Source organism: Engystomops pustulosus, unplaced genomic scaffold (assembly GCF_040894005.1).
Source record: "Engystomops pustulosus unplaced genomic scaffold, aEngPut4.maternal MAT_SCAFFOLD_26, whole genome shotgun sequence".
In the NCBI taxonomy this organism is placed as follows: Eukaryota; Metazoa; Chordata; class Amphibia; order Anura; family Leptodactylidae; genus Engystomops; species Engystomops pustulosus.
The window spans coordinates 95,420-109,094 of NW_027284962.1; the positions used below are offsets into that span (position 1 = coordinate 95,420).

At 55.8% G+C, this 13,675-nt stretch overlaps 1 protein-coding gene across 4 annotated transcripts in view; it reads left to right on the top strand.

Annotated features, from left to right (window-relative positions):
• Nucleotides 1-13,475, top strand: part of LIPE (lipase E, hormone sensitive type) — a 55,738-nt gene extending 42,263 nt beyond the window's left edge. For 2 of the 4 annotated variants that reach the window (XM_072131489.1, XM_072131490.1), the window contains exons 4-11: nt 3,062-3,088; nt 4,452-4,597; nt 4,747-4,932; nt 6,633-6,927; nt 7,368-7,595; nt 8,154-8,309; nt 8,392-8,933; nt 9,023-13,475. In XM_072131489.1, the coding sequence (XP_071987590.1) occupies nt 3,062-3,088; nt 4,452-4,597; nt 4,747-4,932; nt 6,633-6,927; nt 7,368-7,595; nt 8,154-8,309; nt 8,392-8,933; nt 9,023-9,313 (1,871 nt within the window). In that variant the 3' untranslated portion in view covers nt 9,314-13,475. The remainder of the gene's footprint in view (nt 1-3,061; nt 3,089-4,451; nt 4,598-4,746; nt 4,933-6,632; nt 6,928-7,367; nt 7,596-8,153; nt 8,310-8,391; nt 8,934-9,022) is intronic. The other 2 variants (XM_072131487.1, XM_072131488.1) reach the window with 2 other exon arrangements.
• Nucleotides 13,476-13,675: the final 200 nt, after the last annotated feature.

A 13,675-nucleotide genomic window follows, 5' to 3' on the forward strand; every position in this document is an offset into this window, starting at 1 on the left:
GAAGGATTGGCGGTGATTGTTGGGATGATGCTCGGAAGGATTGACAGTGATTGTTGGGGTGATGCTTGGAAGGATTGACAGTGATTGTTGGGGTGATGCTAGGAAGGATTGGGGGGTTTTGGGGTGATACTCGGAAGGGTTGGTGGTGATTGTTGGGGTGAAGGTTGGAAGGGTTGGTGGTGATTGTTGGGGTGATGCTCGGAAGGATTGGCGGTGATTGTTGGAGTGATGCTCGGAAGGATTGGAGGTGATTGTTGGGGTGATGCTCGGAAGGATTGGAGGTGATTGTTGGGGTGATGCTCGGAAGGATTGGAGGTGATAGTTGGGGTGATGCTCGGAAGGATTGGGGGTTATTGTTGGGGTGATGCTGGGAAGGAATGACAGTGATTGTTGGGGTGATGCTCGGAAGGATTGGCGGTGATTGTTGGGCTGATGCTAGGAAGGATTGGCGGTGATTGGGGTGATACTCGGAAGGATTGGGGGTTATTGTTGGGGTGAAGGTCGGAAGGATTGGCTGTAATTGTTGGGGTGATGCTCGGAAGGATTGGGATGATGCTCCGAAGGATTGGGATGATGCTCCGAAGGATTGGCGTTGATTATTGGGGATGATGCTCGGAAGGATCGGGGGTGATTGTTGGGGTGATGCTCGGAAGGATTGGCGGTGATTGTTGGGCTGATGCTCGGAAGGATTGGCAGTGATTGTTGGGGTGATGCTCGGAAGGATTGGAGGTGATTGTTGGGGTGATGCTCGGAAGCATTGGCGGTGATTGTTGGGGTGATGCTCGGAAGGATTGGGGGTGGTTGTTGGGGTGATGCTTTGAGGGATTGGGGGTGTTTGTTTGGGTGGTACTCGGAAGGATTGGTGGTGCTGGTTGGGCTGATAATCGGAAGGATTATGGGTGATTGCTGGGGTGATGCTCGGAAGGATTGGCGTGATTGCATGGGTGATGCTCAAAAGGATTGGGGGTAATGCTCGGAAGTATTGGCAGTGATTGTTGGGATGATGCTCGGAAGGATTGGATGTGATTGTTGGGGTGATGCTCGGAAGGATTGGCGGTGATTGTTGGGGTGATGCTCGGAATGATTGGCGGTGATTTCGTGGGTGATGCTCAAAAGGATTGGGGGTGATTGTTGGGGTGATGCTCGGAAGGATTGGCGGTGATTTCGTGGGTGATGCTCGGAGGTATTGGCGGTGATTGTTTGGGTGATGCTCGGAATGGTTGGGGGTGGTTGTTGGGGTGATGCTCGGAAGGATTGGAGGTGATTGTTGGGGTCATGCTCGGAAGGATTGGGGTTGGTTGTTGTGGTGATGCTCGGAAGGATTGGTGGTGATTGTTGGGGTGATGCTCGGAAGAATTGGCGGTGATTGTTGGGCTGATGCTCAGGTGGATTGGGGGTGATCGTTGGGGGTGATGCTCGGAAGGATTGGCGGTGATTGTTGGGGTAATGCTCGGAAGGATTGGCGGTGATTGTTGGAGTGATGCTCGGAATGGTTGGGGGTGGTTGTTGGGGTGATGCTCGGAAGGATTGGAGGTGATTGTTGGGGTCATGCTCGGAAGGATTGGGGGTGGTTGTTGTGGTGATGCTCGGAAGGATTGGTGGTGATTGTTGGGGTGATGCTCGGAAGAATTGGCGGTGATTGTTGGGGTGATGCTCAGGTGGATTGGGGGTGATCGTTGGGGGTGATGCTCGGAAGGATTGGCGGTGATTGTTGGGGTGATGCTCGGAAGGATTGGCGATGATTGTTGGAGTGATGCTCGGAAGGATTGGCGGTGATTGCGTGGGTAATGCTCAAAAGGATTGGGGGTGATTGTTGGGGTGATGCTCGGAAGGATTGGGGGTGGTTGTTGTGATACTCTGCAGGATTGCTGGTGATTGTTGAGGATGATGCTCGGAAGGATTGGCGGTGATTGTTGGGGTGATGCTCGGAAGGATTGGCGGTGATTGTTGGGGTGATGCTCGGAAGGATTGGGGATGATTGTTGGTGGTGATGCTCGGAAGGATTGGCGGTGATTGTTTGGGTGATGCTCGGAATGGTTGGGGGTGGTTGTTGGGGTGATGCTCGGAAGGGTTGGGGGTGGTTTTTTGGGTGATGCTCGGAAGGATTGGCTGTAATTGTTGGGGTGATGCTCGGAAGGATTGGGATGATGCTCCGAAGGATTGGCGTTGATTATTGGGGTGATGCTCGGAAGGATTGGCGGTGATTGTTGGGCTAATGCTCGGAAGGATTGGCAGTGATTGTTGGGGTGATGCTCGGAAGGATTGGCGGTGATTGTTGGGTTAATGCTCGGAAGGATTGGCAGTGATTGTTGGGGTGATGCTCGGAAGGATTGGCGGTGATTGTTGGGGCTACGCTCGGAAGGATTGGCGGTGACTGTTGGGGCTATACTCGGAAGGATTGGCGGTGATTGTTGGGGTGATACTCGGAAGGATTGGCGGTGATTGTTGGGGTGATGCTCGGAAGGATTGGCTGTGATTGTTGGGGTGATGCTCGGAAGGATTGGCGGTGATTGTTGGGGTGATGCTCGGAAGGATTGGCGGTGATTGTTGGGGCGATACTCGGAAGGATTGGCGGTGATTGTTGGGGCGATGCTCGGAAGGATTGGCAGTGATTGTTGGGGTGATGCTCGGAAGGATTGGCTGTGATTGTTGGGGTGATGCTGGGAAGGATTGGGGGTGATTGTTGTGGTGATCCTTCGCAGGATTTTTGAGGCGATGCTGGTGGGTGATGCTCAGGAGCTGACGGCTTGTTCTGTATTGCAGCTTTATGTGCAGTTCTCGGGGTGTTACATGTCTTGGGGCTGCGGTGGAGCTTGAGCTCGTGTCTCTCTGCACTTATAGGGGAAATTGTGCAGATAGATAATACAGAGCAGACAGCGATAACCAGGGCCAGACCCCCACACCCCCGTCACATGTACCTACCCCCTGTTCTGTTGTAACGCATGCCTTTTCCTCCTGTATACTTTATGTAGCACGCTGCTGTATACTGTGATTGTATGTGGTGTTCGGTATCAGTATGTGACATTGTCCCCTCTTCCTCCTGTCATGCTCTCACTGACAGCTGAGGGGACTCTGTCCACCTATTACGGTAAGTGCGCCCCCTCCCGCCTCACACGTCCCCCCCTCTCCTCTCCCGCCTCACACATCCCCCCCTCTCCTCTCCCGCCTCACACGTCCCCCCTCTCCTCTCCCGCCTCACTCGTCCCCCCTCTCCTCTCCCGCCTCACTCGTCCCCCCTCTCCTCTCCCGCCTCACTCGTCCCCCCTCTCCTCTCCCGCCTCACACGTCCCCCCTCTCCTCTCCCGCCTCACTCGTCCCCCCTCTCCTCTCCCGCCTCACTCGTCCCCCCTCTCCTCTCCCGCCTCACTCGTCCCCCCTCTCCTCTCCCGCCTCACTCGTCCCCCCTCTCCTCTCCCGCCTCGCTCGTCCCCCCTCTCCTCTCCCGCCTCGCTCGTCCCCCCTCTCCTCTCCCGCCTCGCTCGTCCCCCCTCTCCTCTCCCGCCTCGCTCGTCCCCCCTCTCCTCTCCCGCCTCGCTCGTCCCCCCTCTCCTCTCCCGCCTCGCACGTCCCCCCTCTCCTCTCCTCTCCCGCCTCGCACGTCCCCCCTCTCCTCTCCTCTCCCGCCTCGCACGTCCCCCCTCTCCTCTCCTCTCCCGCCTCGCACGTCCCCCCTCTCCTCTCCTCTCCCGCCTCGCACGTCCCCCCTCTCCTCTCCTCTCCCGCCTCGCACGTCCCCCCTCTCCTCTCCCGCCTCGCACGTCCCCCCTCTCCTCTCCTCTCCCGCCTCGCACGTCCCCCCTCTCCTCTCCCGCCTCGCACGTCCCTCCTCTCCCGCCTCGCACGTCCCCCCTCTCCTCTCCTCTCCCGCCTCGCACGTCCCCCCTCTCCTCTCCCGCCTCGCACGTCCCCCCTCTCCTCTCCCCCCTCGCACGTCCCCCCTCTCCTCTCCCCCCTCGCAAGTCCCCCCTCTCCTCTCCCGCCTCGCACGTCCCCCCTCTCCTCTCCTCTCCCGCCTCACACGTCCCCCCTCTCCTCTCCTCTCCCGCCTCACACGTCCCCCCTCTCCTCTGCCGCCTCACACGTCTCCCCCTCTCCTCTCCTCTTCTCTGCCGCCTCACACGTCTCCCCCTCTCCTCTCCTCTCCTCTTCTCTGCCGCCTCACACGTCTCCCCCTCTCCTCTCCTCTCCTCTTCTCTGCCGCCTCACACGTCTCCCCCTCTCCTCTCCTCCTCTCTGCCGCCTCACACGTCTCCCCCTCTCCTCTCCTCCTCTCTGCCGCCTCACACGTCTCCCCCTCTCCTCTGCCGCCTCACACGTCTCCCCCTCTCCTCTCCTCTTCTCTGCCGCCTCACACGTTTCCCCCTCTCCTCTTCTCTGCCGCCTCACACGTCTCCCCCTCTCCTCCCCTCTTCTCTGCCGCCTCACACGTCTCCCCCTCTCCTCTCCGGCAGGTGTAGCCGCTAGCTCCTTCTTTATCAGTGGCCGGTATGCTATCGACCCCGAGCTTCGAGGAGCAGAGTTTGAGAGAATCACCCAGAACCTGGACGTCAACTTCTGGAAGTCCTTCTGGAACATCACGGAGATGGAGGTGCTGACGGTGAGTACATAGAATCCACGGTAACAAACTCCCAGCTGTTAGCAGTGTCAGGCCTGCACTGGTTTGTATCCGAATGTTCCTATTCACTGACAGCAAGCAGAGCAGACACAAAGTATATTGGTATGTAATGTCCCCCCGCTCTTCCTCAGTCTTTAGTGGGCATCGCCTCCACCGCTGTGCGCATCAACAAGACCCTGACTGTACCCCCTGTGTCCCTGGAGATGCCGCTGTCCTCTGACCCTCAGCGCACCGTCACCATCAACCCACCTGTGGCCCACACCGGACCGGGCCCCGTTCACATGCGCCTGATATCATACCAGCTCCGGGAGGGACAGGTAGGTGAAAACCTGTGCCCATAGAGCAGGACAGCGCAGTGTATAGCAGCTCTGGATGTGATGTGCACCATGTGCAGGGGAGGGCAGTGTATAGCAGCTCTGGATGTGATGTGCACCATGTGCAGGGGAGGGCAGTGTATAGCAGCTCTGGATGTGATGTGCACCATGTGCAGGGGAGCGCAGTGTATAGCAGCTCTGGATGTGATGTGCACCATGTGCAGGGGAGCGCAGTGTATAGCAGCTCTGGATGTGATGTGCACCATGAGCAGGGGAGCGCAGTGTATAGCAGCTCTGGATGTGATGTGCACCATGTGCAGGGGGGCGCAGTGTATAGCAGCTCTGGATGTGATGTGCACCATGTGCAGGGGAGCGCAGTGTATAGCAGCTCTGGATGTGATGTGCACCATGTGCAGGGGAGAGCAATGTATAGCAGCTCTGGGTGTGATGTGTACCATGTGCAGGGGAGTGCAGTGTATAGCAGCTCTGGATGTGATGTGCACCATGTGCAGGCGTGGGTATTGTATAGCAGCTCTGGATGTGATGTGCAGGGGAGCGCAGTGTATAGCAGCTCTGGATCTGATGTGCACCATGTGCAGGGGAGAACAGTGTATAGCAGCTCTGGATGTGATGTGCACCATGTGCAGGGGAGGGCAGTGTATAGCAGCTCTGGATGTGATGTGCACCATGTGCAGGGGAGGGCAGTGTATAGCAGCTCTGGATGTGATGTGCACCATGTGCAGGGGAGCGCAGTGTATAGCAGCTCTGGATGTGATGTGCACCATGTGCAGGGGAGGGCAGTGTCTAGCAGCTCTGGGTGTGATGTGCAGGGGAGTGCAGTGTATAGCAGCTCTTGATGTGATGTGCACCATGTGCAGGGGAGTGCAGTGTATAGCAGCTCTGGATGTGATGTGCACCATGTGCAGGGGAGTGCAGTGTATAGCAGCTCTGGATGTGATGTGCACCATGTGCAGGGGAGGGCAGTGTATAGCAGCTCTGGGTGTGATGTGCACCATGTGCAGGGGAGCGCAGTGTATAGCAGCTCTGGATGTGATGTGCACCATGCAGGGGAGTGCGGTTTATAGCAGCTCTGGGTGTGATGTGCACCATGTGCAGGGGAGCGCAGTGTATAGCAGCCCTGGGTGTGATTTGCACCATGTGCAGGGGAGCGCAGGGTATAGCAGCTCTTGATGTGATGTGCACCATGTGCAGGGGAGCACAGTGTATAGCAGCTATGGATGTTATGTGCACCATGTGCAGGGGAGCACAGTGTATAGCAGCTATGGATGTTATGTGCACCATGTGCAGGGGAGTGCAGTGTATAACAGCTCTGGATGTGATGTGCACCATGTGCAGGGGAGCGCAGTTTATAGCAGCTCTGGGTGTGATGTGCACCATTTGCAGGGGAGCGCAGTGTATAGCAGCTCTGGATGTGATTTGCACCATGCGCAGGGGAGTGCAGTGTATAGCACCTCTGGGTGTATGTGCACCATGTACAGGGAAGCGCAGTGTATAGCAGCTCTGGATGTGATGTGCACCATGTGCAAGGGAGCGCAGTGTATTGCAGCTCTGGGTGTGATGTGCACCATGTGCAGGGGAGCGCAATGTATAGCAGCTCTGGGTGTGCTGTGCACCATGAGCAGGGGAGCGGTCATGTAACATCTCAGACATGTCACCTTCTTTTCCATCCATCTTTGTTTCAGGAGAGCGAGGAACTCAATGCTTTCACCAAACCTGAGGGTCCTCTGAGCCTGGACCTCCGCCTGAGACCCCGACCCGGCCCGCTCTCCCCTCACCTGATTATTCACTTCCATGGTGGGGGTTTTGTAGCCCAGACCTCCAAGTCTCACGAGCCCTACCTGAGGACGTGGGCCCAGGAGCTGGAGGCCCCCATCCTGTCCGTGGACTACTCCCTGGCCCCGGAGGCGCCTTTCCCGAGGGCCCTGGAGGAATGTTTCTACGCCTACTGCTGGGCGCTGCGCCACTGCCGCCTCCTGGGTGAGCATCGCTTATAATATACTGAAGTAACCGCATACACAGCGGGTGAGGGAGCACTCCTGGGCGTGTAGATAGCGGGGAAGGGGTCCGCTCCTGGGCGTGTAGATAGCGGGGAAGAGGTCCGCTCCTGAGCGTGTAGACAGCGGGTGAGGGGGCACTCCTGGGCGTGTAGACAGAAGGTGAGGGTCCGCTCCTGGGCGTGTAGACAGCGGGTGAGGGGGCACTCCTGGACGTGTAGACAGCGCGGGGGGGAAGGGGGGGGGGGCGTCCGCTCCTGGGCGTGTAGACAGCGTGGGGGTCCCTCCTGGCCGTGTAGACAGCGGGTGAGGGGTCTGATCCTGGGTGTGTAGACAGAGTGGGGCCTAATGTGGTTGGCGTCCATCTCTCCTGCAGAAGCCCCTCTGGCCTCTCGACTTCTGACGTCTCCATCTTCCCCTCAGGCTCCACAGGAGAGCGGATCTGCCTGGCGGGTGACAGCGCCGGTGGGAATCTCTGCATCACCGTGTCGCTCCGCGCTGCCTCTGTCGGCATCAGATTACCGGATGGGATTATGGTGGCCTACCCCGCCACTTTACTGCAGGCCACAGCTTCCCCGTCCCGCCTGCTCACCCTGATGGACCCCCTACTGCCCCTCAGCGTCCTGTCCAAGTGTCTGAGCGCCTACGCAGGTACCAAAGACCCCCTGCTGATGTTCTAGCAGCGGTTCCGAGGCCCAATGCTTATTACCTCCCTATTCTATGCCCAATGCTTGTTTCCCCCCTATTCTATGCCCAATGCTTGTTACCCCCCTATTCTATGCCCAATGCTTGTTACCCCCTATTCTATGCCGATGCTTGTTAACCCCTGTTCTATGCCCAGTGCTTATTACCCCCCTATTCTATGCCCAATGCTTATTACCCCCCTATTCTATGCCCAATGCTTGTTACCCCCCTATTCTATGCCCAATGCTTGTTACCCCCCTATGCTATGCCCAGTGCTTGTTACCCCCCTATGCTATGCCCAGTGCTTGTTACCCCCCCTATGCTATGCCCAATGCTTGTTACCCCCTGTTCTATGCCCAGTGCTTATTACCCCCCTTTCTATGCCCAATGCTTGTTACCCCCCTATTCGATGCCCCCTCCCCCCCCTTTATTCCCAATGCATGCTACGATCCCCTTCATTGCCAATTCGGAGGGTCCTCCTCTCCTTGGACCTGTGGTCACTCTGTGCTCTCCTCTATGGTGCAGGCACGGAGCGGGTCCCGGTAGAGGAGAGAGCGCTGGAGAAGCAGAGCGCCGTCAGTCAGATGAAGCGGGGAACAGCGTTGTTCTTACGAGACATCCGACAGGGCGCGGCCTCCTGGCTCAGCACCCTCATGGAGGGCAATAAGAAGATGAGTCCAGGTAAGGCATGTGATCCGCTGGGGGGTGAGCTAATACATGGGGATATCGTATGTGTAACCATCGCGGGACGTCCATATTTCAGAGACCATCAGGAAAAGCGTATCTGAGGCAGCGCTGGTGGAAGAGGACACTATAAACCGACAAGTGTCTCTGAAGAGCAAAACCATCCAGGACCTCAGCCTCCACCAGTACAGCGAGAACAGCACCGGACACAGAGGGGCCCAGACCCGATCAGAAGGCGGCAAAGACCGGAACCAGCAGTCTCCTCCCTCCCTGTCTGTCCAGTCAAGCCCCGGCGCAGGCGAGCAACAGTCCCCCAGCAGTCATCAAGATCAGGTCAACTTCTTCCTGACAGACAGCGAGAGTGAGCACTCCACGGACAAGGAACCGTCCGCACACTCCAAGGAGAACATCCCCCCAGTGCCCGCAGCCGAGGACACATCCCCTCCACCTGCCAGCCCTCACTTACTGCTGGGGTTTCCCGAGGGCTTCCAGCCCCTGCGCTCCCAGAACGGGGTGGCCAATATGAGCCTCCAGACGTCGGCCATTGTACACAATCCATACATGTCGCCTCTACTGGCTCCGGACAGCATGCTGCAGGGTCTGCCACCCGTCCACATTGTGGTGAGTCCAGGCAGAGATGCCACATCACCCCTATATACCCCTCCTTGTAGTCCTTCTGCCCTTCATGCCCGCTTATCCTCTCTACACAGGCTTGTGCCCTGGACCCGATGCTGGACGACTCGGTGATGTTCGCCAAGAGACTTCGGGCCCTCAATCGCCCGGTGACACTGAAGGTGGTGGACGACCTCCCCCACGGCTTCCTGACCCTCGCACACCTTTCTCCAGAGACCCGAGCCGCCACGGACGTCTGCATCCAGCGCATCCGGCAAATCCTACGAGAAGATCCTCCCGCTGCCTCATCCACTGCTCCGAGAAAACACCGGAAGCTGGAGAGGAGCCTGGGAAAGAGCCCAGTGACCGAGCGAGAGATCGGAGCATGAACACCATGAGACCGGGGACATAAAGTGCAATAACCTCTGCCGCTTCACTCATAACTCCACCACCATAGGGGGCACCAACATGTGGGTCAGATACAGCATCTGAGCCTTCGCGCACTATGGTGACTGCACAGTGCAGCTCATACAGTGCAGGACGTTCACTAATAAGAGAATGTCATGTGGCCATGAGATCCTTCACCCTGTGTGTCTTTGGGGGGCGCTCTTCTATCCTAAAGGCTTCACAGGATCTAGGTCCAGCAGTGAACAGACTTCTTATCATAAAGCTGAGGGGACGTCCTCTTTAAGATCCATCACCAGCACAAACCTTTCTTCTTCCATCATCTCAGCTGTCAGACGTGTTGGGTATCTACAGCTCCTCTGCCCTTGTAGATGTGTTATATAGATTTTACTGATTTCTTTTATTAGATTTTTTTATGTTATAATACAGAAGTTTTATATGTATCCGGTAACTCCTCCGGGTGATATCCAGTCGTGGCTACTGATGTCACCTCCGGTAACTCACCGGGTGATATCCATTCGTGTCATCTCCGGTGACTCCCCGGGGTGGTGGCACGTCGGGCGCCCGCCCCCCCTCCCCCCCATGGGCGATGGCACGTCGTTTGAAACCCCACCATGGCCGATGGCACGTCGTTTGACCCCCCCCCCCCCCCCCCCATGGGCGATGGCACGTCGGGCGACACTTCCCTCCCCACCCCCATGGGCGATGGCACGTTGGGCGGCTCCCCATGGGCGATGGCATGTCGGGCGGCTCCCCATGGGCGATGGCGCGTCGGGCGGCTCCCCATGGGCGATGGCGCGTCGGGCGGCTCCCCATGGGCGATGGCGCGTCGGGCGGCTCCCCATGGGCGATGGCGCGTCGGGCGGCTCCCCATGGGCGATGGCGCGTCGGGCGGCTCCCCATGGGCGATGGCGCGTCGGGCGGCTCCCCATGGGCGATGGCACGTCGGGCCACGTTGAACGATGTTGCTGGTCGTATGCACAAGATTCGGTAGTCACCCTCCCACTACTTTAATCTATTATGGTACCTCATAAAGATGACCTCGGAGTCCACTATTTCACAACTCCCTTCTGCCCCAGCTTAGGATTTACCACTAAAGGGTGGGGGTAGTAATGCTATATCCCCTGCTATATCTCACCAGCCATATACCTGTACTGTATGTACATCACATATCTGTATATAGTCACAGACACGGCTCGCATTGCTGTATATACCTGCAGCCCCTACGGGAGTATACAGATATATACAGGCAGTGCAAATATCTATGTATATCCCTGAACCACTGAGGCAACGTGTCTCTTATATATGTGTATGTATGATGTGTGCGCTGTCTCTCATACCTGTATATGTATGTGCATGTATAATGCTTGTGCTCCTTTATAAATAATATCAGTGCTGTCTATGTATAAAGCGTGCGCTCTCTCGTACCTGTATATAAATAACATCTGTGCTGTCTCTTATATACTTGTATATAACATCTGTGCTGTCTCTTATATACTTGTATATAACATCTGCGCTGTCTCTTATATACTTGTATATAACATCTGCTCTCTCTTTTATATAAGGAAAACTTATTTTTCTGTTTGTTTTTACCTGTGAATAAAACACTTGTGTACAGGAAATTTCTGGATCTTCTGATGCATTATATGGTACAAAGCGCCCCCTATAGGTAGCGTTACAGACAGGCAGAGGAATGGACCTCTTCTGACCACATCCCACACTGATGTTTTTTGAACATGTAAGGGAGATGAGAGGCACCAAGTGTCAGATCAGACCATTCAAAACCATTTACATCAGCCATTCGTTAGGGAACTGCTGCTTGAGACTGAGGACTTAACATGGAGGTCAGTGCTCCAGTTCATCAAGGTCCAATCATTAGGGAACGACTGCTGGGGACCTCACATGAAGGAAAATGTTCCTGCTCATCAAGGTCCAATCATTAGGGAACGGCTGCTGGAGACTAGGGACCTCACATGGAGGACAGTGCTCAAGCTCATCGAGGTCCCATCATTAGGGAACTGCTGCTGGAGACTGGGAACATCACATGGAGGACAGTGCTCAAGCTCATGGAGGCTCCATCATTATGGAACGGCTTCTAAAGAACCTGAAACCTCACAAGGAGGACAATGCTCCAGCTCATCAAGGTCCCCATCATTAGGGAACGGCTGCTGGAGACTGGGGACCTCACATGGAGGACAATGCTCCCGCTCATCGAGGTCCCATCAATTGGGAACTGCTGGAAACTGGGGACCTCACATGGAGGACAATGCCCCAGCTCATCGAGGTCCCATCTTTAGGGAACAACTGCTGGAAACTGGGGACCTCACAAGGACAATGCCCCAGCTCATCGATGTCCTATTATTAGGGAACGGCTGCTGGGGACCGCACATGGAGGACAATGCCCCAGCTCATCGAGGTCCATTACTAGGGAATGGCTGCTGGGGACCTCACATGGAGGACAATGCTCCCACTCATCGAGGTCCAATCATTGGGGAACTGCTGCTGGAGAATGGGAACCTCACATGGAGGTCAGTGCTCCCGCTTATCGAGGTCCTTTCATTAGGGAACTGCTGATGGAGACTAGGAACCTCACATGGAGGACAATGGTCCAGCTCATCGAGGTCCCATCATTAGGGAACAACTGCTGGAAACTGGGGACCTCACATGGACAATGCCCCAGCTCATCAAGGTCCCATCATTAGCGAACGGCTGCTGGAGACTGGGGACCTCACATGGACAATGCTCCAGCTCATCGAGGTCCATTACTAGGGAATGGCTGCTGGGGACCTCACATGGAAAACAATACTCCCGGTCATCGAGGTCCAATCATTAGGGAACTGCAGCTGGAGAGTGGGAACCTCACATGGAAGACAATGCTCCCGCTAATCGAGGTCCCATCAATAGGGAACTGCTGCAAACTGGGGACATCACATGAAGGACACTGCTCCAGCTCATCGAGGTCCCATCATTAGGGAACGGCTGCTGGAATCTGGGGACCTCACATGCAGGACAGTGCTCAACTCATGGAGGCTCCATCATTATAAAAAGATCTCTCCAAAGATCTTTTTATACCTCGGCCTGTGACCAGGACAAGGGGGCATCCTCTACGCCTAGAGGAGAGGCGATTTTACCATCAACATAGACAAAGGTTCTTTACTGTACGAGCAGTGAGACTATGGAACTCTCTGCCGCAGGAGGTTGTTATGGCGGACTCTATGTACATGTGCAGGAGAGGCCTGGATGCCTTTCTGGAGAGAAAAAGTATCACGGGTTATGGGGATAAAACATTTATTTAATTCTTAAAGGTTGGACTTGATGGACTTGCGTCTCCTTCCAGCCTTATATACTATGATACTATGATTATGGAACGGCTGCTAAAGAACCTGAAACCTCACATGGAGGATAATGCCCCAGCTCATCGAGGTCCCATCATTAGGGAACTGCTGAAGGAGACTGTGGACCTCACATGCAGGACAGTGCTCAAGCTCATCAAGGTCCCATCATTAGCGAACGGCTGCTGAAAACCCAGGGACCTCACATGGAAGACAATGCTCCCGCTATTCGAGGTCCCATCAGTAGGGAACTGCTGCTGGAGACTGGGGACTTCACATGGAGGTCAGTGCTCCTGCTTATCGAGGTCCTTTCATTACGGAACTGCTGATGGAGACTGGGAACCTCACGTGGAGGACAATGGCCCAGCTCATCGAGGTCCCATCATTAGGGAACAACTGCTGGAGACTGGGGACCTCACATGGACAATGTCCCAGCTCATCGAGGTCCCATTATTAGGGAACGGCTGCTGGAGACTGGGGACCTCACGTGGAGGACAATGGCCCATCTCATCGAGGTCCTATCATTAGGGAACAACCGCTGGAGGCTGGGGACATCACATGGACAATGTCCCAGCTCATCGAGGTCCCATTATTAGGGAACGGCTGCTGGAGACTGGGAACCTCACATGGAGGACAGTGCTCAAGCTCATGGAGGTTCCATCATTATGGAGCGGCTGCTAAAGAACCTGAATAGAGATGAGCGAACACTAAAATGCTCGGGTACTCGTTATTCGAGACGAACTTTTCCCGATGCTCGAGTGCTCGTCTCGAATAACGAACCCCATTGAAGTCAATGGGAGACTCGAGCATTTTTCAAGGGGACCAAGGCTCTGCACAGGGAAGCTTGGCCAAACACCTGGGAACCTCAGAAAAGGATGGAAACACCACGGAAATGGACAGGAAACAGCAGGGGCAGCATGCATGGATGCCTCTGAGGCTGCCTAATCGCACCATTATGCCAAAATTATGGGCAACAGCATGGCCATGACAGAGTGACAGAATGAAGCTAGATAG